The sequence below is a fragment of the Macaca mulatta genome, chromosome 1, assembly GCF_049350105.2.
Source record: "Macaca mulatta isolate MMU2019108-1 chromosome 1, T2T-MMU8v2.0, whole genome shotgun sequence".
Classification (NCBI taxonomy): domain Eukaryota; kingdom Metazoa; phylum Chordata; class Mammalia; order Primates; family Cercopithecidae; genus Macaca; species Macaca mulatta.
In genome coordinates, this window is record NC_133406.1 from 216,444,772 (window position 1) to 216,471,683 (window position 26,912).

Sequence of the window (26,912 nt, forward strand, 5' to 3'; positions counted from 1 at the left end):
GTACTTGTTATTATCTGAACGTATTCGCTTGTTGGCACGTTCACTATCTTTTTCTCCCTATGCTCCATGAAGGATCCTTCATCTTGCTGACCGCTGTCTCCCCAGAACCTGTGACAGAGGCCAGCACAACGCTCCATCAAAACTTACTGACTGCACAAATCAAGAAAGGGGATCTGTAAACAAGTCATCTCCAAGAACATGACAGCCAACCTTACTGTTCAGTGACTCTTAATTTTCTATTAATTTAGATGTCCAAAGAAATCATCTGAAATCCTTTTAAATTCTTGTGTTTGAGGCAACGTATTCACAATGGAAGCTACAAATATCCTGGATGGTAAATGAAGAGAGCTTTTTCATTTCAAAATCTCTTAAGATATTTCAAAATCCCTAAATGTTACATATACCGTGATGTAGTCTGAGGACCCAGAGCTAGTCCGTGAACTTTGCTACCAGTCCGCGAGAAGGTTCAGTACCGAAACAGAGAGAAAGTGTTTAGAAACGCTTTAGCAAGTTTACATCACTATGACATTTTTATTCCATTTTACAAAAGCATCAGACAGTGACAGTTTAGAGGAAAAAACCTGGTCTTCCACTGGCTATAAGTCTGAGAAGGATTCATCTATAATTCATTGAAAAATACGTTGGAAAGTAATAAAAATGTAACTACTAGACCGGCAACATTTTTAAATTCTGGAAATAAAAAGTCTGATGATGCTCTGAAGCAATGGGAACTCTTACACATGGCTAGGAAGATGCAAACAGCTCCAAATGCCTTAGAGAGTATCTGACAATATGCACTAAGACTGGAGAAGCGTAACTCCACAAGCCAGCAGCGTCGCCCCAGCCTCACACAGGATGCTACGGAATGTAAGCGGCATCCGGGAATGAGATGGCAGCACACCAAAAAGAACCTAAATGCCCATCAACATGAGAATGGGTAAATAAATTGTAGTATATTTAGAAAATAAGATACTATAGAAGTGAAACTGAATACACATTTCAACATGGATTAGTCTTGCTGATACAGTGTTTAGCAAAAAAATAAGAATTTATACAGTTATGCCATTTATATAAAATTTTATTTATTTTTTATTTTATTATTTCCTAAATACTTCCAACTCCTTATTTTTTGTCTTTTCTCAGTCGCTCAGGCTGGAGTGCAGTGGCGTGATCTCGGCTCACTGCAACCTCTGCCTCCCAGGTTCAAGCGATTCTCCTGCCTCAGCCTCCCAAGTAGCTGGGATTATAGGCATGCACCACTATGCCCGACTAACTTTTGTATTTTTAATTTTTAGTACAGATGGGGTTTTGCCATGTTGGCCAGGCTGGTCTCGAACTCCTGACCTCAGGGTGATCCACCCACCTTGGCCTCCCAAAGTGCTGGGATTACAAGCCTGTGCCACCATGCCTGGCCAATATATAAAATTATAAATGATGTAAAATTCTATTAATTTCATTAGTGTTTTAGCATACAGTTTAGCATACGATTTTCAGCATACAGATCATATACATATTTTGTTAATGTATACTTAAGCTACAAATATTGTTGAAAGTAATTGAAGATGCTTATCTCAAAATATATTACAATATTTCATGGCCAGGCACGGTGACTTGCTTGAATCCAGGAGGCAGAGGTTGCAGTGAGCCGAGATCGCACCACTGCACTCCCGCCTGGGCAACAGAGTGAGACTCCGTCTAAAGAAAAAAAATATGTGTATGTGTGTGTGTGTGTGTATATATATATATTTGAAATAATATAGATTTGACATACCTTTATATATGTGTGTGTGTATACATATTTGTATAAATATTATGTGTGTATGTATATTTAGGGATTTTTGAAATATCTATAGATATTTCAATTTCCAAATGTTTACTGTTACAAAGACAGTTGATTTTGTGCATTGAACCCATATCCTACAATCTTCCTAAACTCACTTATTCACTCTAACAGCTTTTACATAGATTCCTTTCTAAAGAGACAAATCACGTCGACTTCAAATACAGATAATTTAAAATCCCAGCACTTTGGGAGGCCGAAGTGGGCGGATTACCTGAGGTCAGGAGTTCGAGACCAGTCTGGCCAACATGGTGAAGCCCCATCTCCACTAAAAATACAAAAAATTAGCCAGGCGCAGTGGCAGGCACCTGTAATCCCAGCTACTTGGGAGCCTGAGGTAGAAGAATCGTTTGAACCCAGGAGGTGAAGGTTGCAGTGAGCTGAGATCACGCCATTGTACTCCAGCCTGGGCAACAGAGTAAGACTCATCTCAAAAAAAAAAAAAAAAAGTGTGTGTACATACACATAGAGTACCAGGCTAAATCAGAATAAATGCTGATATTTGCACTTTGGACCAACAAACATAGCAATTTCATATGGTTAAACCTATTAAAGTTTACAGATTTCATGGAAAATGGGAAACCTGAGTTCAGGACGATGGTTATCTCTGGGAAGAGACACAGGGGATTCAACTGTATTAGTAAAATTTCATTTGCTAAACTGGGTGGACACATGGGTGTTTTTTATATTAGTCTTTATCCTTTTTGCATAACCTAAAATTTGCGTTTTTTATTTTGAGAGCCTGGGACAGCACCTTACATAAGAGGAATAACCACAACCAAACTTGGAAGCTTTACCTGTGCCTAACCTAGGCTCCCTGGAGAAGCAGAGGCAAGGCAAGGCAAAGGCACACACACTGTTTGTTTCGGGAAGCGACCCCATGAGACAAGAGTGGAGGCCTGGGAACAGTGGCACTGGGAAGGAGGGCAAGCCCATTCTCTGTCCTTCCAGGTCATGTTTTCAAGCTTGTCACCTCTGTGGGCAACTGGGGCTTGATCTGCTGGGGAGCCAGTAAGAACCCACCTGAGAATTGTTGGATTCAGTGTCAGAACACTGGGCAACATGGCAAGATCTTGTCTCTTAAAAAAAAAAAAAAAATCAGGCCGGGCACAGTGGCTCATGCCCGTAATATCAGCACTTTGGGAGGCTGACATGGGCAGATCACTTGAAGTTGGGAGTTTGGGACCAGCTTGGCCAACATGGAGAAACTCTGTCTCTACTAAAAACACAGAAATTAGCTGGGTGTGGTGGCATGTACCTGTAGTCCCAGCATTTTGGGAGACCAAGGCAGAAAGATCATCTGAGGTCAGGAGTTTGAGACCAGCCTGGTCAACAGGTGAAACCCTGTCTTCACTAAAAATACAAAAAATTAGCCGAGCATGGTGGTGGATGCCTGTAATCCTAGCTACTTGGGAGGCTGAGGTGGGAGGATCACTTGAATCCGGGAGGCAGAGGTTGCAGTGAGCTGAGACTGCACCACTGCGCTCCAGCCTGGGTGACAGAGTGAGACTCCATCTCAAAAATAGTAATAATAAATAAATAAACAAAAATGAAAACTTAGCCAATGTGCTGGTGCAAGCCTGTAGTCCCAGCTACTCAAGAGGCTGAAGAAGGAGGATTGCTTGAGCACAGGAGGTCAAGGCTGCAGTGACCTATGATCACACCACCACATTCCAGCCTGGGTGACAGAGCAAGACCCTGTCGCTTTTTAAAAAGACAGAGAAAAAAAAAAAAAACTGGCGTTAAAAACAAACAAGCAAATACAATCACATTGGGACAAATCCAAATCTGTCACAGAAAAATGAAGCACTAAGCCAGCCGCACTCCTGATGGAGCGACTGACTAGCAGAGCACAGGCATGAAATTAACAACCCTATAGCTGAGAAATACACATTGAAAGGTAAGTCCTTTTCTCCACCTATTTTTCTTACAGTTTATTTTCCTATGATTTATTATCCCCCCAACACTACTAAGAAATACTGATAAAAACATAGAGCCAAACCTAACAATCTAGAGCAGATTTACCTTTACATGATAATAGCACCTGTGTTATTTATTCTATTGTTTGGAAGAATGTAAAAGCTTACTCCAATAGTTAGAAGCTTATGAAGACAAAAACTTTTTCAAGTTAGGAAAAAAAAATTTTTTTTATAGAGATGGGGTCTTGCTATGTTGGCCAGGCTGGTCTCGAACTCCTGGGTTCAAGCAATCCACCTGCCTCAGCCTCCCAAAGTGCTGGGACTATGGATGTGAGCCACTGCGCCCAGCCAGAAATTATTTTTTTGAAATTAAAGTGTTTCATTGCAATCAGGATTATTCTGCCTACAATCCAAAAAAAGCAACTGTTTTATTTTTTGCACATTCATAGATAACCTCAATAAACAGGTGATTTCAGGAGAAACTACAACAAAATAAGACACTGGTAGAAGAAAAATGTAAAGGAAACATTTGATTCTGCCCATATTTTTAAAAATATTTCTTTAATAGAAACGGGGTCTCACTATGTTGCCCAGGCTGGTCTCAAACTCCTGGCCTCAAGCAATCCTCTTGCCTTGGCCTCCCAAAGTGCTGGAATTACAAGCATAAGCCATCATGCCTGGCTTGATTCTGTCCATATTTTATATCCAATTGATGATCTATAGATAACTATAATATAAACATTTTATATTTAGTCATTTCAGATATTACTGTTAAAGTTATTCAATACAATTTATAGGAAGTTCACTGAACTGCTGTTATTAGAATTTCTGCTGGGAGATTTCCAGTATAAATTTAGGTTAGATATAATCCCCAAATGGTTTAAAAACTGAACTGAAACCCAACAAGGACTCACCCTTTTTGCAGGTTAAAAATTTCCCAAGCTACAGTTAAAAAGAAAAGGTAGAAATAGAAAAGACTGTGAGGTTTCTTGAGAGAATTCCTACGTATATAATTTTAACATAAATTGGCAATTCATCTGGTTTCTTACAACAATAAACAACAAGGTTAACTTATTTGTAACATAAAAACTTAGAGCTCTTAGAAAGCATGAGAAAACTCAAAAGGATGATTTCAAAATGTCTAAATTATGACTGGACTTGGGAGAGCAAACAGCGTTTGTAAATGAAACAACCCTGAAAGACACAAAGCTGGTGACTGCTGCCCCTCCCCTGCTCCACTTCCGGGTGGGTCATCTCCAGGTGGGTGCACTCCGAGAGCTCCCTGCTCTGCCCTCTTCTCCCATGGCGCCACCATCCACGTGCTGCGGGCTCAGCTTCCTGACATGGAGCTCTGATGGCCGCTCTGCGTTCAGAAAACCTCCAACGGTTTCCCACAAAAGGGCAAGCTCTGGGTTGTGCTGGGCAGCCCCATACTTACTCTTCTGGCCTGATTTTTCTGACTCTGGCCACATATCAGCTATGTGCTAAGCACACAGAATGGCTCACTACTCCCGAAATGGCCCACACTCTCCCGATTCAGCTCTTTTCTCATTTTGTTCCCTATGGCCAAAATTCCCTTTCCCTTCCCTGCTAAAATCCTACCCATCTCTCACAGCCCTTCTCCAATGTCACCTCCCTGTGAGATCTTTTATTCCAACTGGCTGTGATCCTTCCTCCTTTCTTACCTCTACACACTTTTTAAATTATTATTACTTTTTTATTTTATGGAGATACGGTCTCACTATATTGCCCAGGCTGGTCATGAACCCCTGGGCTCAAGTGATCTGCCCGCTATAGCCTCCCAAAATGCTGGGATTACAGGCACGAGCCACCGTGCCTGGCCCTATACTTTCAAGTGTTTCTTTCTTTCTTTTTTTTTTCTTTGAGACTGAGTCTCACTCTGTTGCCCACGCTGGGGTGCAGTGGCGTGATCTTGGCTCACTGCAACCTCCGCTTCCCAGGTTCAAGCAATTCTCCTGTTTCAGCCTCCAGAGTAGCTGGGATTACAAGCACCTGCCAACATGCCCAGATAATTTTTGTAATTTTTTTTTTTTTTTTTTGAGATGGAGTCTCACTCTGTCACCCAGGCTGGAGTGCAGTGGCGCGATCTTGGCTCACTGCAAGCTCCGCCTCCCGGGTTTACGCCATTCTCCTGCCTCAGCCTCCTGAGTAGCTGGGACTACAGGCGCCCGCCACCTCGCCCGGCTAGTTTTTCGTATTTTTTAGTAGAGACGGGGTTTCACCGTGTTAGCCAGAATGGTCTCCATCTCCTGACCTTGTGATCCGCCCGTCTCGGCCTCCCAAAGTGCTGGGATCACAGGCTTCAGCCACCGCGCCCGGCCAATTTTGGTATTTTTAGTAGAGACGGGGTTTCAGCATGTTGGTCAGGCTGGTCTGGAACTCCCGACCTCGTGATCCACCCGCCTTGGCCTCCCAAAGTACTTGGACTACAGGCATGAGCGACCATGCCCGGCCACTTTCAAGTGTTTCTAAAGGCACTAAGATTCCATTTGATATCATAATTACTTGTCATCCCTGCTGCCTGGCCTTGATTTTGCTGCAGGGCTGGACACCATGAGACAGAAGCTGCATGACTCACGCTCTATCCCCTGAAGCAACTGGCACCAGTGCCTGGCACATTGTAGGCACTCAAGTATGTCCTGAGTTAAACGGTATTGAAGTTCTGCTCCAAGAAAGTCACTGGAAGGGAAATACTTTGGGTGCACTGGCTGAAAACTAAAGGGCCAGCGATAGCGTTTTGAGAAAAAGCCTCAGAACATGGAAAACACATCCCAGTGGCAGAGCTATTTTACTTTTGTGGGACTAAGACCTATAGCCTTTTGTGAGGTCATGAGGGGGAAAAACAAAATACACACACACACACACACACGGGGAAAAACAAAATACACACACACACACACACATACACACACACACAAACTCTCTTTCTAGGTAAATAATAAATGAACTAAAGGAATCTTTAAAATAAGCTCAATCATTTTCCCCAGTTGTAGAAACTAATATAAGAAACGTGAACAATTTTGTTACGACAAAATCATAAATAGTCCTAACGGGTTTTAGGTAGATCAGCCCCAGGAAAAAGCTGAATTCCTTCTTTTGTGAATGCACTCCCAAGTAACAGGAAGCCCGGCTAAAGATCTCCAGGTTTTCTTTAATTACAGTCTCTGAAAATGAGTAAGTGAATAAATAAGTAAATGGATTCAATAAGACTTGACTCAGAGTTCACTAAATGCCAGTGCTTCTCAAAGCATCTATGGAGAAGGACTGGTTTTGAAACATTTGCTATCTGCTGCAGACTGATACGCTTCTAAAAATACAATAAAAATTCTGCGCCAACATCTATAAGTGGACATACATTTTCTTTTCTTTTTTGAGATGGAGTCTCGCTCTGTCCACCAGGCTTAAGAGCAGTGGCATGGTCTTGGCTCACTGCAACCTCTGCCTCCCAGGTTCAAGTGATTCTCCTGCCTCAGCCCTGCGAGTAGCTGGGATTACAGGTGTGCGCCATCACACCTGGCTAGGTTTTGCATTTTTAGTAGAGACAGGGCTTCTACATGTTGCCCAGGCTCATCTCGAACTCCTGACCTCAGGTGATCTGCCCGCCTCAGCCCCCCAAAGTGTTGGGATTACAGGTGTGAGCCAATGCGCCTGGCCTAAAAGTGGACTTACATTTTCTACACTTAATTTGTCAGGGACCAGTCATGTCCTGTTTCCCCAAATCCACACACATTCAACATGCTACAAATGCAGGCAAAGGGAGGATAGATGCCTACCTTCTCCTCTTGTGCCTCAAACACGGCTTCATGGACGCTGCAAGCAAAAAGTGAGGTAGGCAGATCACTTAAATCCATCATCTCATCCAAATCATCTTCATTTTCACCAAAAATCATCTCTTCTTCCTCTTCTTGGTCAGTGCTACACAGATCTGACTGGCTATCATTCCAAGATTTCATAGTGTCTCTCAGCATTATCCCCCAAAGTGGGCCTTTTCCGTCTGTATAGTCCTAGGATCAGGCACCCACTGTTAAAAAAAAAAAAGAAAACGCAGAGGTAAAACTCTGAAGGCCAAATAATGTTCCAATCAATCAATGTCTCCAGGCTACAATTCATCAAATGAAGGAATCTTATTTAGAAAGATAAATCAGTATTTAAATCAAAGCATTTCAGTCCTCATAAGTGAATTCTAGATACGCTAATTTGATTTGCTTAGCATATTTTATGTAACATATTTCACTGGCAATGATTTATTAAGAAAAAAAGGCAAAACGTTTTCTAGTGAACTTATGGAAAAAAGGGTAATATAAAATGAGATCATATCAATATGTACTCCAGTTTATAAGCAGTAGAAAGAAAAATGTGAACCAGAAGAGCCTCCACATATTTGTTTGGGGTTTTCCATCTACAACAGTGTAACTGGCACAGCCAAATACAACCCACACTAATTCTCTCACCATCTGCACCCTGAAATATGGTCTGTGATGAGCTGACTCTACCTCTCCTAACCAATTTGTTCTTTTTGAATACACTTGAAAGAATTAAGTTACACAGAATCAAAAGCTGTCTATAAATTCAGTCTTTGTTAATATCTTAAATATTTGCAGTAGGCAAAATTTAACACAGAAAATCAAAAAGAGAGCCAGGTGTGGTGGCTCATGCCTATAATCCCAGCACTTTTTTTTTTTTTTTTTTTTTTGAGATGGAGTCGTGTTGTGTTGCCCAGGCTGGAGTGCAGTGGCTCGATCTCAGCTTACTGCAACCTCCACCTCCTGGGTTCAAGCAATTCTCATGCCTCAGCCTCCACTACAGGCGTGTACCACCATGCCTGGCTAATTTTTTGTATTTTTTGGTAGAGATGGGATTTCACCATGTTGGCCAGGCTGGTCTCCAACTCCTGACCTCAGGTGATCTGCAGACCTCGGCCGCCCAAAGTGCTGGGATTACGGGTGAGAGCCACCACGCCTGGCCAATCCCAGCACTTTGGGAGGCTGAGGCAGTGATCAAAGGATCACTTGAGCTCAGGAGTTCAAGACCAGCCTGGCAACATAGTGAGACCTTGCCTCTACAAAAAATTTAAAAAAATAAAAAGATGTCATTTTTCTGAACTTTCTTTGAGACGGAGTCTTGCTCTGTCACCCAGGCTGGAGTACAGTGGCACAATCTCGGCTCACTGCAAGCTCTGCCTCCCGGGTTCACACCATTCTCCTGCCTCAGCCTCCCAAGTAGTTGGGACTACAGGCACCTGCCACCACGCCCAGCTAATTTTTTGTATTTTTAGTAGAGACAGGGTTTCACCGTGTTAGCCAGGATGGTCTCCATCTCCAGACCTCATGATCCGCCCGCCTCGGCCTTCCAAAGTGCTGGGATTACAAGCATGAGCCACTGCGCCCAGCCCCTTTTTCTGAACTTTAAAAAATAACCAATTTTAAGACAAATGTCTGAAGCTGACAGTGTCCCTGAGTGGAATAACAGGACAGAATCTGCCTCTCATAGACTGTTTCTGTGCATGTCTGCCTCTTCCAATGAATTGCACATCACATCCACCGAGCACAGAGTCTTGGACATGACACATTTCAAGATGTAGGGGCAGAATTTAAGAAATACGTAGCAGGCACAGACAAACTAAGTGATTATGATTACTATTACTACCTCAATACCACCTGATTTGTGATTTTTCACTTTTATTTCAAAGAACAGAAGGTCACAATACATTGCTTATACACAGTACAATATAGAATGGTAATTATAGAATAAAAATAGTGAGGTTTTTTGGTATTCTATAATACTAATCAAGACTACTTCTAAGAAGTAAAATCTTTACTCATTTGTATACACATTTTCTGAGTGCCTACTGCTTGGTGTTGGGGAGTGAAGAAAACATGGTTCCTACCCTCAAGGCACTCCCAGCAAAGCCAGCATTTCTCCTCCTCAACAATGGTAAGCACCCATTCTCCTAAAGCACTTCATTCCATCAGCTGTCAGCTGTACTTAATTTTTTTTTTTTTTTTTTTTTTTTTGAGACAGAATTTTATCCTGCCACCCAGGCTGGAGTGCAGTAGTGCGATCTTGGCTCACTGCAACCTCCGCCTCGCAGGTTCAAGCCATTCTCCTGCCTCAGCCTCCCAAGTAGCTGGGACTACAGGCATGCACCACCATGCCCGGCTAATTTTTGTATTTTTAGTAGAGACGGGGTTTCACCATGTTGGCCAGGCTGGTCTCAAACTCCTGACCTTAAGTTATTGGCCCACCTCGGCCTCCCAAACTGTCAGCTATACTTTCAATTCCTCCTTCTCCACTTGTTCCTCTTCCTCAGCAAACATATGTGTTCCCATAAGCCCTACCATCTGGATTCTACCCTCCCTTCACACTGGTCCTAATTCTCCTTCACCTTCCTACCGGCTCCTGGGAAATGTGGTATCTTCTTGCCGCGCTCCCTCTGCTCTAGTCACTCCTGAATTAGGTGCAGTTTGGCCTCCGCACTACCTTTTGCCTGCAGCTGCCCTCCTCATGGATGGCAACGGCTTCCCAACAGGCATCCCACATTTTATCACGCGTCACTGTATCACACAGAACTGCGTTTTTTCCAAAGTGAAGTCTTGTGACAACCCTGCATTGAGCAAGTCTATCAGTGCCATTTTCAAACAGGATGTGCTCACTTCATGTTTGACATGTTCTGGTAATTCTCACAATATTTCAGACCTTTTCATTATTATTGTATCTGTTATGGTGATCTGTGGTCAGTGATCTTTGATGTTACCATTGTAATTGTTTTGGGGCACCATGAACCGCACCCTTATAACACGGCAAACTTAATCAATACATGTTGTGGGTGTTCTTAATCAATACACATGGGTGTTCTTAATCAATGAATACATGTAAGTGTCCTTAACCAATACATGTTGTGGGTGTTTTGTTTTGAGACGGAGTCTCACTCTGTCGCCAGGCTGGGGTGCAGTGAGGTGATCTTGGCTCACTGCAACCTCCACCTCCCGGGTTCAAGAGATTCTCCTGCCTCAGCCTCCCGAGTAGCTGGGACTACAGGTGTACGCCACCACACCCAGCTAATTTTTTGTATTTTTAATAGAGACAGGGTTTCACCATATTGGCCAGGATGGCCTCGATCTCTTAACCTTGTGATCTGCCCACCTCGGCTCCCAAAGTGCTGGGATTACAGGCGTGAGCCACGGTACCTGGCTGTGGGTGTTCTTAATCAGTATGTGTTGTGGGTGTTCTAACTGCTCCACTGACTGGGGCCATTCCCCCGACTCTCTCCCTCTCCTCAAGCCTCCCCACTCCCTGAGACACGACAATACTGAAATTAGGTCAACTGATAACCCTTCAATGGCCTCTAAGTGTTCAAGTGAAAGGAAGCTTTGTGAGTCTCTCATTTCAAATCAAAAGTCAGCAATGATTAAGCCCACTGAGGAAGATTCGTCCCGAGACGCTGAAAGCTAAGTCTCTTGACCAATCAGTCAAGTTGTGAATGCAAAGGAAAAGTTCCCAAAGGATATTGAAAGTGCTACTCCAGTGAACACACAAATGTTAAAAAGGCAAAAACAGCCTTAAAATGATATGGAAAGTCTGAGTGATCTAGATAGAAGATCAAACCAGCCACAACATTCCCTTAAACCAAAGTCTAATCCAGTGCAAGGCCCTAACTCTCTTCACTTCTATGAAGGCTGAGAGAGCTGAGGAAGCTGCAGAAGAAAAGTCTGAAGCTAGCAGAGGTTGGTTTATGAGGCTGAAGGAAAGAAACTGTCTCTGTAACATGGAAGTGCAAGGTGAAGCAGCAAGTGCTGATGTGGAAGCTGCAGCAAGTTCTCCAGCAGATCTAGCTAAGGTCACTGATGAAGGTGGCCACACTCAACAGATTTTCAATATAGACAAAATAGCCTTCTATTGGAAGAAGATGCATCTAGGACTTTCATAGCTAGAAGTCAATGCCTGGCTTCAAAGCCTCAAAGAACAGGCTGACTCTTTCGTTAGGGGCTAACATAGCTGGTGACTATAAGTTAAAGCTAATGCTCATTCACCATTCTAAAAATCCTACGGCCCTTAAGAACTGTGCTAAATCTACAATGCCTGTGCTCTATGAACAGAACAATACAGCCTGGATGACCGCACATCTGTTTACGGTATGGTTTCCTGTATGTTTTAAGCCCATTCTTGAGACCTACTGCTAAGAAAAAAAAAGAGAGATTCCTTTCAAAATATTACTGCTCGTTGACAATGCGCTTGGTCACCCAGGAGCTCTGACAGAAATACATAGGGAGATTTCTTTTCCTGTCTGCTAACACAATATCCATTCTGCAGCCCATGGATCAAGGAGTAACTCTGACTTTCAAGTCTTACTATTTTAAGAAATACATTTCATAAGCATACAGCTGCCAGAGACGGCAATTCCTCAGATGGATCTGGGCAAAGTAAATGGAAAACTTTCTGGAAAGAAGTCACCATTCTAGATGCCATTCAGAACATTCGTGATTCATGGGAGGAGGTCAAAATTGCAACATCAACAAGAGTTGGGAAGAAGTTGATTTCAACCCTCATGGATGACTCTGAGGTGTTCAAGACATCAGGGGAGAAAATAACTGCAGATGTGGTGGAAATACCAAGAGGACTAGAATTAGAAGTGGAGCCTAAAGATGTGACTGAATTCCTGCAATCTCAAACAAAACTTGAATGGATGGGAGTTGGCTTCCTGTGAATGAGCAAAGAAGGCGGCCGCCTGAGATAAAATCTACTCCTGGGGAAGATATTGTAAACATCATTGAAATGGCAACAAAGGATTTACAATATTCCATAAACTTAGTTGATAAAGCAATGGCAGGGATTAGAGGATTGGCTGCAAATTTGAAAGAACTTCTATTGTAGGTAAAATGCTATCAAACAGCATCACATACTACAGAGAAATCTGTCATGAAATGCTGTTGTCTTATTTTAATAATTGCCACAGCCACCCCAAACTACAGCATCACCACCCTGATCAGTTAGCAGCTGTCAACCTCAAGGCAAGACCTTCCACCAACAAAAAGATTACGACTGGCCGGGCGCGGTGGCTCAAGCCTGTAATCCCAGCACTTTGGGAGGCCAAGACGGGCGGATCACGAGGTCAGGAGATCGAGACCATCCTGGCTAACACGGTGAAACCCCGTCTCTACTAAAAATACAAAAAACTAGCCGGGCGAGGTGGCGGGCGCCTGTAGTCCCAGCTACTCAGGAGGCTGAGGCAGGAGAATGGCGCAAACCCAGGAGGCGGAGCTTGCAGTGAGCTGAGATCCGGCCACTGCACTCCAGCCCGGGCTACAGAGCAAGACTCCGTCTCAAAAAAAAAAAAAAAAAAAAGATTACGACTCAGTCGTCAGCATTATTTTTTTAGATGGGGCTCTAACTCTGTTGCCCAGACTCTAGTGCAGTGGCGTAATCATGGTTCACTGTAGCCTTGACCTTCCCAGGCTCAGGTGATCCTCCCACCTCAGCCTCCCAAGTAGCTGGAACTACAAGCGCACACCACCATGCCCGGTTAATTTTTGTATTCTTTGCAGAGATGGGGTTTTGCCATGTTGGCCAGGTTGGTCTCGAACTCGTGAGCTCAAGTGATTCACTCACCCCAGCCTCCTAAAGTACTGGGACTATAGGTGTGAGCCACTACACCAGCCGATCGTTAGCATTTTTCAGCAACAAAGTATTTTTTTTTTTTTTTTTTTTGAGACGGAGTCTCGCTCTGTCGCCGGGCTGGAGTGCAGTGGCCGGACCTCAGCTCACTGCAAGCTCCGCCTCCCGGGTTCCCGCCATTCTCCTGCCTCAGCCTCCCGAGTAGCTGGGACCACAGGCGCCCGCCACCTCGCCCGGCTAGTTTTTTGTATTTTTAGTAGAGACGGGGTTTCACCGTATTAGCCAGGATGGTCTCGATCTCCTGACCTCGTGATCCGCCCGTCTCGGCCTCCCAAAGTGCTGGGATTACAGGCTTGAGCCACCGCGCCCGGCCAGTATTTTTTAAATGAAGGTATATACATTTTTTTTTTTTTTTTGAGACGGAGTCTGGCTCTGTCACCCAGGCTGGAGTGCAGTGGCCAGATCTCAGCTCACTGTAAGCTCCGCCTCCTGGGTTTACGCCATTCTCCTGCCTCAGCCTCCCGAGTAGCTGGGACTACAGACGCCCGCCACCTCGCCTGGCTAGTTTTTTGTATTTTTTAGTAGAGATGGGGTTTCACCATGTTAGCCAGGATGGTCTCGATCTCCTGACCTCGTGATCCGCCCGTCTCGGCCTCCAAAGTGCTAGGATTACAGGCTTGAGCCACCGCGCCCGGCCTGGTATATACATTTTTAGAAGACATATGCTATTGCACACTTAATAGACTATAGTGTAGTGTAAACAAGACTTTTATATGCACTGGGAAACCAAAATTCATGTGACTGGCTTTATTACAATGATCTGTAACAAAACCCACGACATCCCCGAACAAGCCTGCAGTTGAAACCCAGTGTTAAGTCTCAGCCTGTATCTGTAGCACATGACCCGCCTGCCTATTCCACTCATTCTTGGACCTCTCTGTGTCCCTGCCTTCTGGGTCCTGGCTCTTCCTGGCCCTTCTTCCTCACCAACTCTATCTTTTTTACTGCCTCCTCTTTCTCTACATCCTCATCCTCTTTTCCTCATCTTCCTCTCCTGGGTGATTTTATCCACACTGGAGTATTTAGCTGCCTAACCACCAGAGGTTCTCAACTAAGTTCCTGCCTCCCTATGGTTCACACACACCTGTGTCAATACTGGCTCTCATTTCATGCAACGACCTTAAGAGAGGATGAATGTCACCAAAGTTGGGAGGGAAGCCAGAGCAGAACCTTGAGCAAGAAGGAGGATAGGTAGTTTGGAAAAGTACCATGTCCCCAAGAGACTGTGATCTGCCTGTTGGTCTTTCCTGCCTACAAATCCTGAAAATCACTGATCTATATAGCTATGTTCAAATTTATATATCAGGATTCACTCTCTCTCTCGAGTTCTAGTCTTGTATTTTTCAATTTCTTTCTTTGCTTTCTTTTTTTTTTTTGAAACGGAGTTTCGCTCTTGTTGTCCAGGCTGGAGTGCAGTGGCACGATCGCGGCTCACTGGCAACCTCCACCTCCAGGTTTCAAGTGATTCTCCTGCCTCAGTCTCCCGAGTAGCTGGGACTACAGGCACGCGCCACCACACCTGGCTAACTTTTTGTATTTTTAGCAGAGATAGGGTTTCATCATGTTGGGCAGGCTGGTCTCAAACTCCTGAGGTCAGGTGATCTACCCTCCTCGGACTCCCAAAGTGCTGGGATTACAGGCGTGAGCCACCACACCCAGCCATAAATGTTCACTTTCTATTGAATATATCTATCTGGGTGGCCCATAGGTACAACAACTGTTTTTAGCTTATTCATTTATTGTGCCAGAAATCTCCAATCTGGAAAGGGGCCCTGGGGGAGCAGGGCAGGGAGTGACACTGTATCTCACTGTGGCTATTAGTCTTTTCTTCAAGACAAAGTTATCAGGTGGACTTAGCTCTTACAGGGCTTGGTTCGTTTTTCTGTTACACACTTATGTTGTGATTATTTGTTTACAAATCACCCCTAGCTACAAGACTGTATATGTGAAGCCCCAGGCCCTGGCACAGTTTCCCGCTCACAGTGTATGCTTAAATAAGGGAGGCTGAATAAAAGCAGGTAGCATTGTGGTGACCCCACTGATATGTCAGCACAGACACAGGTAAATTGAATTCTGCATGGAATTAGAGATAGCTTCCCAAAGGAGGCGATGGTGAGACTTCCAGGATGAACAGAATTTCAGAAGGAAAAGAATGGGGAGTATTCCATGCAAAGCCAGCAGGACATGAACAAAGGCAGGAAGACAATAGGACCCGCATGTTCACGTGATCTGGCATGGCTAAGGTGCAAGGTGTTTGGTGGGGGTGGCATGAGACAGTCGGAAAGGCAGGTATGGGCCAGGTTGCCAAGAAAGTAGGGTTACAGAGTTTTGACATAAAGACCATGTCAAAAAAAAAAAAGACCATGTCAATATCAGCATGCCATTGAGGGTTTTTAGGCAGGGAAATGATAAAATCAAAGCAATTTACTTTTAGTATCTCTAAAGGCGGGCTGTCTTTGTGTTTTATCTCTTAGAGGCACTAATGTTTCTATCCTATTCCCAACCCATTAAAAAGAGGTAAAGAAAATACTGTGCCTGGGTTTTTGGAGGCTGACAAATTGAGGAGCTCTGGCTGACTAGATTTTGAAATTTGAGAAAGTCAACCTATTCTTGATAAGATTTTGTTTGTTTGTTTCAAGTTCCCTCGTCTAACCCGTAAAAAGATTTTAAAAAACAGAACACAGGAAATAATCCTTCACCTGACTTAAAAAAAATTCTTAGAATGTCACACCTTCGTTTCCTGTTTTCTATCTTCAATTTTGAGTACCTTTTTTTCTTGATATAACTTCAAACAGAAGTTATAAGAATAGCACAAGGAATTCGGGTACGCTGTATCCTTTACCCAGAGTCACTAATTCCTTCTGTTTTGTCCATCTGCTTTATCTTTCTCTATTTTTATAGATGTGCATTTTCCTGAGCCATTGAAAGATGGAACATACCCCTTTTACTTCCAAATACTTCAGTGTATAAAAACAAGATCATTTTCTTACATAACCCATAAGATATTTATCAAAAATAGGAAATTTAACATTGATATAATACTATTATCTAATACATAATTTGTCAAATGCATAATCTGGATTCAAATTTTGTCAGTTATCCTAATAACGTCTTAGCTATTTTCCTTCCTTTTTTTTTTTAGATTATTGTCAAATTATTTGTCTTTTGTCCCAAGATATCTATGTTTCTTTCTTTTTTCTTTTTTTAGAGACAGGGTCTCTGTCACCCAGGCTATAGTGCAGTGGTATGATTACCGCTCTGCTCCAACCATCACAAGACTCAACTGTTCCTCAGTTTACCAATCCAGGGAACTCCTGACTGGCCCAGCAGAATGGGCTGAACCAATATCCTCCAGCTCCTGTAAGCAAAAAGTCTGTGCTATTCCAGGTTTCCCATCATCTCTAGCACAACTGTAACTGCCGCTGGCTTCTGGCAAATTGTTTCTTCATGGAAATATCAAATGAGTGGAAAAACTCCAAGTAGCATGACCATCTGGTCCGCCACAACAAGCCTGTGACAAAAGTCATCTATCAAGGCAAAATGTCAAGCACATGGCATGGATCTTGCATTTTCTGTTCTGATCAGGAAAAGGCAAGTTTTTTCTCCTCCAGGATTAAAATAATAATTTTTCAAATTAATAGGCTTCCCAACTTGGTGAACATTTCAATATCTTAGCTAGAAGCACTTTTTACTTTTTGTGTGTGTTAAAAATGCTGGCAAGCAATACTGGAAGCAAACAAGTGCTCCATTATCAGCTCAACAAGCGTCCTGCTGAATAACCTTGGGAAAAATCACTTGCCTTTTCCGTATTTATAAAATGAACAAAATAAAATACATAAAATGTATAAAATATATAAAATAAACACAGGTGCTTTGGGCTACTAAGTTCCTTTTATAAATTTCTAAATTATAAATTTCAACTAAGTTAAAAAACAAAACGAAACACCTGGACTGGTGTGGTGGCTCATGCCTGTAATCCCAGCACTTCGGGAGGTGGAGGCAGGCGGGCTGCCAGAACTCCAGAGTTCAAGACCAGCCCGGGCAACATGGCAAAACCTCGTCTCTGCAAAAAAATACATGGTGCACGTCTGTAGTCTCAGCAACTCAGGAGGCTGCGGTGGGAGGCCTACTTCAGCCTGGGAGGCCAAGGCTGCAGTGAGCTGTGTTTGCACCACTGCACTCCAGCAGTGGGCAACAGAAGGAGAACTTACCTCAAAAAAAAAACAAAAGAAAAAGAAAACGAAAACAACGAAAAGCCACTTAGGACCATCAATGGGAAGTTCCAAACGGCTTTCACAAAGCCCTACCTTCTATTCTCTACTCATTTACCCCTTACAGGTAGAACTGTACTATTTTTTAGTAGCTGTGTGTAAGAAAAATTTGGTGCAACAGTAAAGTAAAACAGGTGAAAATCTGATTTTGTATTTTGTATGTTTCAGTGACCCATGTCCTGTTTTCACACATAACCTAGAATTAGTCCTGTTAAAATTGAGGTTCCACTCCACCAGGAATTTGTTAGCAAGAGACAGATAGAAATAAACAACCACCACCAGCCTACAAAACACATGAAAACAACAGGCTTTAAAGAATAACTGAAGTTGAGATATATAAGACTGACGCTATTTGTTGTGCTGGGTGTAATTCCTTTCCCCTGGATAGAACCTTTACATTCTAGGGAGAAAGTGGAGGCTGCTGTCCTACCTCCACCTTCTGTGGGGTTTTTTTCTAAGTAACAAATGGTGTTGAACTTCAGAGCTTCCATTATTTCACAGGCTTCAGGCTAATGGATTTCCGGTTCACACGACTTTTCATGTTTTAAGTCCTTCAATCAACAACTCTAACACCATACAAAATCTGCTCTTGTCTGTTACCTAATGTTCACATGTTTGAAACCTTTACAAACGTTGTATTTCAACAACAGGAAAAATCTTGTTTCCTAGAAAAGCACTGAAATCTGTTTCCAGGCTAAGAAAAAAGGTCTAGGCCGGGCGCAGTGGCTCATGCCTGTAATCCCAGCACTCTGGGAGGCAGAGGTGGACGGAAGGCTTGGGCCCAGGAGTTCAAGAACAGCCGGGCAACATGGTGAGACCCAATCTCTACAAAAAATTAGCCGGCACCTGCAGTCCCAGCTACTCGGGACGCTGAGAGGTGGGAGGATCGCTTGATCCTGGGAAGTTGAGGCTGCAGTGAGTTGTGTCTGCACCACTGCACTCCAGCCTGGGTGACAGAGCCAGGCCTATGCCTCAAAAAGAAGGAAAGGACAGGACAGGACAGGACACGAAAGGAAAGGAAAGGAAAAGAAAAGAAAAGAAAAAAGGCAAGGCTTGCCAATGCAGTAAAATGTAAAGCTGATGACCTGGCTAACGAAGAGACTCAGTTTTCAGGCTTTTCACAGTCTTTTTGCATGGAAAGCCCATTTCTAGAAGATCAATTTAAATCCCCACCAAAAAGAACACATTTGTGTGATGCATATCTAGCTCCTGAATTACGTGTTTACAGAGCTTAACATATTGAACTAAAGCCAATGAAACAGTCTTAGAACAAATTACATCGTATGTAATCACAGCTACCGATAAATCAATTGCTTCTTTTGCCAAATAGTACATCAGAGACTTCTATGAAAAGTTCAAATAAATGTGGTGTACTCGGTGGCTTCCAACAAGTGAAAGCGAGTATTTTTGGCTTTCAGCACTACAGGAAAACATCACTTTAAATAATCCTTGTTTGTATCTGAAACACGGATCTGGATTGCTTCCTACACTAGAATCCTAATCTCTAAAGGAGATGATCAGATTTTGCACGGAAGCTAGACGAAATCAACCTGGAACAGATCACTCCTGCCCTACCTGTCCAGGCGGCGGACAGAAGCAGACAGACAAGTTTCAAGAAGTTAGGGAGTCACTGATGCGATGGTGATCCACGCACCGTGGGGGCAGCGGGGCAAGGGAGAAAGACAGGGGGCTTCCACCTTCCAGGCGCCCATGCCGCTCCTGCCTTCAGAGGCAGGCTGGGCCTGTCGGCTTTTCAAAAAGTCAAACACTTGGTGGGAGAAAATCGTTGGTGGAGAAGACAAAACACTTTTGTTTTGTTTTCCGGGACACCACCCTCGAGGCTGCCAGACTAGACCCCACCAGGGAGAAGGGTGCGGCGGGAGGCGACGTCGCGCGCGGCAGCATCTCCGGGTCCCGCGGCTGGGGGCTCCCACCCCTCCCGGGCTTCTTGGGGTGGCTTCTTCCTTTTTTTTAACTTTTCACGCCCCCCGCCCCCGCCCCGCGCCCCACCCCCGCCCCGCGCTGGGTGCAGACCTGCTGGAGAGGGCGGGCGCCAAGGAGTCTCACCTGCACGCCCCGCCGCCGCAGGACCGGAGCCGGGAGGACGGCGGACGAGCCCTGGCGGCCCGACGGGTCTGCGGGGAGCCTGGGGCCGCGAGCTGCGAGACCTCCGAGAGCCTGGCAGGCGGCAGGCGGGGCCGAGGGCAAAGCCAGGAGCCGCGGGCAGCAGCAGCCTCGCCGCCACGCCCTCGACGCCGGAGAGAGCGGCCGCCTAGGCGCCGACTAGGGCGGTGTCCCGGCTGAGCGAGGCTGCCGGCGCCGCGCGCGCTCCCGGGCCCCTGCGCGCGCCCGCCTTGTCCCCTCCTGTTCTGGCAGGGCGCGCGCACGGCGGCGCAGGCGCCGGAGGCCCGGCCGAGGCCGGGGCCGGGGCGGGGGCGCGCGGGGGCCGGGGCGGGGGTGTCTCGCCGCGCGCGCCCTCCTTCCGCTCCTCCGGGTCCTTGGTTCCCAGCCTGTAGGGGGCTTGGGCTGTAGCGCTGGGGCGGGGGCTTTAGATCCCCCCAAAAACAGGACCTCTGGCGACCTTCTCGTTTTCCACCGGGAGCGGAGAGAGCCGATCTCCTTTTCCTGCTAGCCCCGTAGGACAGTCTCCGGAGCAGCTCATAGGAATATGACGAACGTTTACTCAGGGCTGGTTACTATGTACACTGCGCCCCGCGCGCGGCGAGTTTACCTCGGTTCACCTCCCGGCAACCGGCGGCCCGGATATTATCAGATGCGGGGGACTTGCCGGCGCCTTATTGCCCGAGGAGAGGCGGCCTCAAGTACCTGAGCTGGAGCTAGCACCAGGTGTGGGACGGCACAGGCTGGGTCCCGCCCTGGCGGGTACAACCCTCTTCCCCTTCCCCTCCTCTCCCCTCCTCCCCACTCGTGCTCTTCTCCCTCCTCCCGCTCTCCCTCCTCCTCTTACTCCTCTTCACCCTATGCCCTATCTACTGTTGTCGTACAATTCACATGTTTAATGCTTTCTTTTTCGTGTAAAAACCCTTCCATGCAGTCTTGCTTGCTTGTCTCCGACGCCCTAGGAGACCATGGGACATGATTACAACTATTAGGCAAAGGGAAGAGCCGGGGTCTAAACTGTTCAGCGCGTTTCAGTGGTAGAACCGAGGCTTACATTGGCAGGTATTATTATTACCAATAACAGCTATGATGACAAAGCGCCTGAGCACAGCTTGGAAGGCAGCTGATGTCTCCTCCCTTAGCCGGCAGAGAGGGAAGCAGGGTCACAGATCAGGGAAAATAACTGGGCTCAGCTCCCACCTGCAAGGACCCGCAGCTGCGCGGTGGTGCGCACCCATAGTCCCAGCAACTCAGGAGGCTGAGGCGGGAGGATCGGTTGAGGCCAGGAGTCTGAGACCAGCCTGGACAACATAGCAAGGCTCCGTCTCAAAAGAAAAAAAAAAGGAATGTGCAGTGCAGTTAGAAGAAAATCAGCTCTGATTACCCACTCAAGGCCTTTCAGAGGCAAAGTGAGGCACGGTGAAGGTTAACATCAAAGGCACTCAGTGCCTGCATCATGGGGCAGGAAGATGGACTAAAATGTGTACAGCACATCTAATCCCTGTTAGATGTAAACTGAGGAATCGGGGTTGGATTATGACCCCAAGGGCTCTCCAGCAGTTGAGCCCAGCACCGTCACAGAGGTATACCCAGCAGATCACCCTTCCTGCTTCCTGCTTGCTGCTTCTGTGGTTCCTGCTGCCTCCAACCCTGCTGCTCCTGCTCCCCATCTTGTCTTAACTAAGTTCTTCACTTTCATTCGTTTAACTAATGATGATTGCAAACTGCTTCTTTTGTCAAAGTCACCCTAAGGACTGCAGTAATTTTTTTTTTTCTCTAAATTCCTCTAACACAGCAACTTTTGCAAAAGTTGAGGGTTTTTTGTTTTGTTTTGTTTTGTTTTGTTTGTTTTGAGATGGGGTCTGCTCTGTTGCCTAGGCTGGAGTGCAGTGGCACAATCATAGCCTCAACCATCCAGGCTCAAGCGATCCTCCCACCTCAGCCTCCTGAGTAGCTGGGACTACAGGTACATGCCACCATGCCTGGTTAATTTTTCTATTTTTTGTAGAGACGAGGTCTCACTATGTTGCCCAGGCTGGTCTTGAACTCCTGAACTCAAGCAGTCCTCCTGCGTTGGCCTCCCAGAGTGCTGGGATTATAGGCATGAGCCATTGCACCTGGCCAAAACATTGAATTTTCACATGACATGAGATTGGAAACGGCTGCATTCCATAGCCCTGCCTGGAGATGTCTGATGCATGTTCACACACACACACACAAAATGGCCTTGAGAGATCCTAAGTCAAACAACCAGGTTAAGTTTGTTTAACTGAGTTTCCCTGAGGAATTAGGCCCTGTGCGGGTGTTGGGCTTGCATGGGTAAGGCCCATACAGATCTGCCACCTGAGGAGCCCACAGATAGGGGACACAGTGATTGTGACACAATTGTAGGTGTGCACTATTTGAGACGTTGGCGACGCGCTGACAAAGCAGAGGAAGAAGTGAGCAATCTACATGATGGGCCAGGGAATGGGGTTCACATTATCCGGTATTATTCAAGATTCTCTCTCTTTTTTTTTTTTTCATGGAATACATCACTCAGACTGGGTTAAGCAGCAAATGGAATGCATTGACTCACATAACAGAAAAGTTTGGGGCTTCAGGCATGGCTGGATTCAGGGGCTTAAACTACGACATCAGGATTAAGTCTTTTCTCTCCATTTCTTGACTCTATTTCCTGTTGACTTTTCATTCTTAGGCTTCCTTTTCCCCATGAGATGGCAGAATGGCTGCTTACAACTTCAAATCACACCCTTTCGAGCAGAAAGGGAGTTTCTTTTCCCTGATGCTGTCAACAAAAGTCCCAGGACTACATCTCATTGGTCTAACTTGTGTTACCCGTGCATCACTAAACCACTCTCCTGAGAAGGAGCATGGAACATTCTGACAGCTCCTCTCAAATCGCATGGGCTGAGATTTGGGGAGAGCTGGCTTCCTGTGCTAGATCATTTCTGTTGGCCCTTCCAGATCTACTCTCCACCCTTCTCCTTCCTGATTTGAGCCTCAAGAGGCCAACCTGCATGGACTGCTTCCACAGGTCCCTTGTCCTCTGACTTACAGTTGAATTCACCAAATAGAAGACATTGGAAATGAGACCGAAAGGTTGGAGGAGGAGGAATGTAAGGGTTTTATTCCTCTGGCCCCTGCCCTTCTGGGTTGCTGCAGGTTGGCAACATGCATTTATTGAAGCTTCTCTCAACTTGCCTTCTTCACACAGGTACTCTCTCCTAGTTCTAGTAAATTCTCCTTTCTCCACCTCCAGAATTATCCACCCTGGAGGTGATAATGGCTCCCCTCTGTTGCTTGCCACAGTGTATCACACCATCAGACCTGCTTTTTCCCTCAACCCTGCCCACACATCTGTATGGAACCTTTACTAAACCCTCTTTAGATTAATCATCTGCTGGGATGCTGATGGTTACATTCACCAAAGGAGATTCAAGTTTCTATTACCAAAAGAAAGGGGAATGAATCAAGGGCAGGCAACAGCACTACTGTAGTGATACTGGTTTGGAAGAAGTATCACAAGTGCAGACCAGAGATGACTGTGGCTTGGACAGGGTCGTGATGGGGGAAGCAATGAGAAATGGTAGGATTCTGGCTATATCTCAGAGGCAGTGTTAACACAGTTTACTGAGGAATTATATGTAAATTATGAGTGGTAGAGAGGAGCTGAGGATGGAAGCAGTTGGAAAACATGCATCTGGAGCCTAGGAGTGAGCTCAATGAGTAGTGATTTGGGACGGAGGCGCGGTAGTTAGTTGAAACCACGGGCTCAGATGAAATCACCCCAGGAGCGCATGTAGAATAGAACACAGAAAAGGCAAAAGGCAGAATCTAGAAGAACAAACACCAGCCTTTCCATAGTGAACAGAGGAAGAGTTGCCATCTTGTATCTATCATCTAGATCGTGAGCAACTCGATAACTTGAGAACAAGAACAGAATCTTCCACATCCTTCCTCTTTACTATCATGTCTAGCGAGGTGATGACCACACGGTGGGTAATAAATGCTTGTTATGAATGAACTTGACACAGTTTCACATTTCTAACACTCCCTCCCTCTCCATCTCATGTGAGGTTTGAGTTACAGGCTGAGAAAAAGAGAAATTGATCCCTGTGGCTCAATCCACTGAAACCTATGCCCAGGTTGCTAAGCATTTCGCTGCCCTGGAAAACTGAAGCGGAACCTCTCAGACGATGCCACAGATCCTGAGTAGCACACCTCTTGCCTTTCAGGAGAATTTCCAGACCGGCGACTTCATTTCAGATTTTCTTATTCTTATTTGAGTAGATTTAACAGCAAATATCCTAACAAATCCTTATTAGGTTTGTTTTGGGGCTGTGCTATGACAATAATACAAGTGGCAAAAGATCTCCATCTCACATGCATACATTGCTGGTGGAATGTAAAAGGATGCAACTGCTTTTTAGAAACTGCCAGTTTACCAAGCTAAATGTACACCTACCCTATGACCCAGAAATTCCACTCCGAGATGTAGACTCGAGAAACCTAGGCAAATGTCTACCAAAAAAAGAGGCTGGTGCAAGAATGCTCTTAACATCTTGGCTAGGTGCAGTGACTCACCCCTGTAATCCCAGCACTTTGGGAGGCTAAAGTGGGTGGATCATTTGGGGTCAGGGATTTGAGACCAGCCTGGGCAACATAATTAAATACAAAAATTAGCCAGGCGTGGTGACAGGCACCTGTAATCCCAGTGACCCAGGAGGCTGAGGTGGGAGAATGGCTTGAACCCAAGAGGCAGAGGTTGCAGTGAGCCAAGATTGTGCCACTGCATTCAAGCCTGAGCAACAGAGTGAGACTCCATCTCAAAAAAACGAAAACAAAAACAAAACAACAACAAAAAATCTTTACTCATACTGTTCTCCAATTGTAAGTATCCCAAACGCCCATAAGAGGAATGGATAAGAAAACCATGGTATATTCAAACAATATGATACTACACAGCAATAAAAAAAAAAATAATGAAATACTGATACACAAAACAACGGATAAATCTCAAAAGCAATTGTTGAGCAAAAGAAGTCAAAAAGCATAGATGTATGATTTCATTTATATGAAAGTCAAGAAGAGGCAAAACTAATGTATGGTAATAAGCATCAGATTAGCGGTTGCTTCTGAGGATAGGGATTAACTGGAAAGGGGCACAGAACATTCAGGGGTTATGGAAATGTTCTTCCCATGCCAGTAGGTTTACTAGACACGGTTCTAGGCATTGGGAATATAGCAGTGAACAAAACAAACCGAGTCCCTGCTTTTATACAAATCCATCTCAGTTCTTTTAATTGGTTGCATTGTTTAATGCATTTTAAATAGGAAAAAATGGCCTTTCTTTAAATATAGTCTATGGCAAATCTGAGGAACTTTCTTGCTTCGTTTTTAGTTGCTGATGGGAAGGCAGAAAAGTACAATGGAAAGAGTATGGGCTCCAGGAAGTCAGCTCTACCACTGACTGCTTGTGTGATTTTTGGGCAAGTTCTTTAAGCCTGTGAAGTCTTACTTTTCTCATCTGTTACAGTGGGTTTTTTAATTATGATTTTTATAATTTACAAGCAAGGTCTCGCTTTTGTTGCCCAGGCTGGTCTCAAACTCCTGGGATCAAGTGACCCTCCCACCTCAGCCTCCCAAAGTTAAATAGAATCGATGATACCTGCCTTGCAAAGTTGTTTTGTAAAGTGCCAGACACATTGCAGATGCTCAGGAAACATGACCTGGGTTATAAGCAGTTTACAAGAAAATTTTTACTTTTGCCCCAGTGAGATATGAGCAGAGGGAGGCTGACTTGGCTGGCAGAGGTACCCTTTTGCTTCTTTTTTTCAAGATGGAGCCTCGCTCTATCACCCAGGCTGGAGTGCAGTGGTGTGATCTAGGCTCACTGCAACCTCGCCTCCCGGGTTCAAGCAATTTTCCTGCCTCAGCCTCCTGAGTAGCTAGGATTATAGGCATGCGCCACCACGTCTGGCTAATTTTTGTATTTTTAGTAGAGACGGGGTTTCACCATGTTGGCCAGGCTGGTCTCAAACTCCTGACCTTGTGATCCGCCCACCTCGTGTTCCCAAAGTGCTGGGATTACAGGCATGAGCCACCGTGCCTGGCCCAACCTTTTGCAGTTCTTTCTTCTAGCCTGCAATGTGAACACGATGGCTGGAGCTCCAGCAGCCACTTTGGACCAGGAGGTAATCTTGAAGATGGAAGCCACATGTCAGGATGGTGAATCCAAAAGATGAGGAGCCTGTATCCCTTGTGACACCAGAGCTGCCATACCAGCCCTGGGCTCCTCCATCTATACTGCCTTCATATGGTAAAGATATATTCTTGTATCTTGTTAGGTATCTGTTGCAGCCAAACACAATCCCAACTGATATTCACCATAAATGATTCCATGGCTCCCTGTAGTACTTTTTCAAAGCATCTATCACAATTGTAATTAATAAAATAATTATGCAATTACTGGTTTAATGCCTAAGTCCCAAGTAGAATATCAGTTCCATGCGGGCAGGGATTAGTCTGTTCATGGATGTATTCCCAGCTCCTATAACAACATCTGGTTCTGGTAGGTAGTAAGTGCACAATAAATGTAGTGGAGTGAAAGGGAGAGAGGAAACGGAGCTGCTTCTGATGAGGAGAGAAATCGCTGCATGAGAGAGCATGCAGTGAGAAAGAGAGAAGGGGAAACTAGAGGCCTGCCTGCTTTAACTCTAGGAATCGATCGATCTCTATCTCAGACTCATTAATATGCATCTGGGTGTGCTGGATATTTTAGTTCATGTTCTGCCACACACTCTAGATCTCCTATAGGATTTGCATCACAGATGGCACCTTTTCCTGAAGAGCCTTAAATTAACCTGCCTCCCTGGTAACACCCTCATTTGTCTCCCATTCCTGGCAAGTCAGCCATTCCCCCAAGAAGAGAGTTGCAACACGATCCAATAGTTTGCTGGAGGAGTGAAACTTCTTATCAGCACCACATCCAACATTGGTTGGGAGATGAGTCATGTCGATTCTTGATATTTAAAATTTTCTCATCAAAATTGGACTTGGCCTTTA

General features: G+C 45.0%; 1 protein-coding gene and 1 long non-coding RNA gene across 11 annotated transcripts in view; one reads left to right on the forward strand and one right to left on the reverse strand.

Annotated features, from left to right (window-relative positions):
* Positions 1-20,053, reverse strand: part of RCAN3 (RCAN family member 3) — a 43,364-nt gene extending 23,311 nt beyond the window's left edge. For 5 of the 9 annotated variants that reach the window (XM_077969693.1, XM_077969690.1, XM_077969687.1 and 2 more), the window contains exons 1-2: positions 19,791-20,053; positions 7,554-7,801 (exon numbers count right to left, since the gene is read on the reverse strand). In XM_077969693.1, coding sequence (XP_077825819.1) covers positions 7,554-7,748 — 195 coding nt within the window. In that variant the 5' untranslated portion in view covers positions 7,749-7,801; positions 19,791-20,053. Of the gene's footprint in view, positions 1-7,553; positions 7,802-19,757 lie in introns of all 9 variants that reach the window. The other 4 variants (XM_077969723.1, XM_077969714.1, XM_077969705.1 and 1 more) reach the window with 1 other exon arrangement.
* A 482-nt stretch (positions 20,054-20,535) lies between these two features.
* LOC144335244 (uncharacterized) lies at positions 20,536-26,331 on the forward strand. Of its 2 annotated transcripts, none has more exons than XR_013405920.1 (3): positions 20,536-20,570; positions 22,812-22,963; positions 25,989-26,331. It is a non-coding gene; the product is annotated as an uncharacterized LOC144335244 (long non-coding RNA). The 2 variants fall into 2 exon arrangements; XR_013405922.1 differs by having other exon boundaries at positions 22,853-22,963.
* The last annotated feature ends 581 nt before the right edge of the window (positions 26,332-26,912 follow it).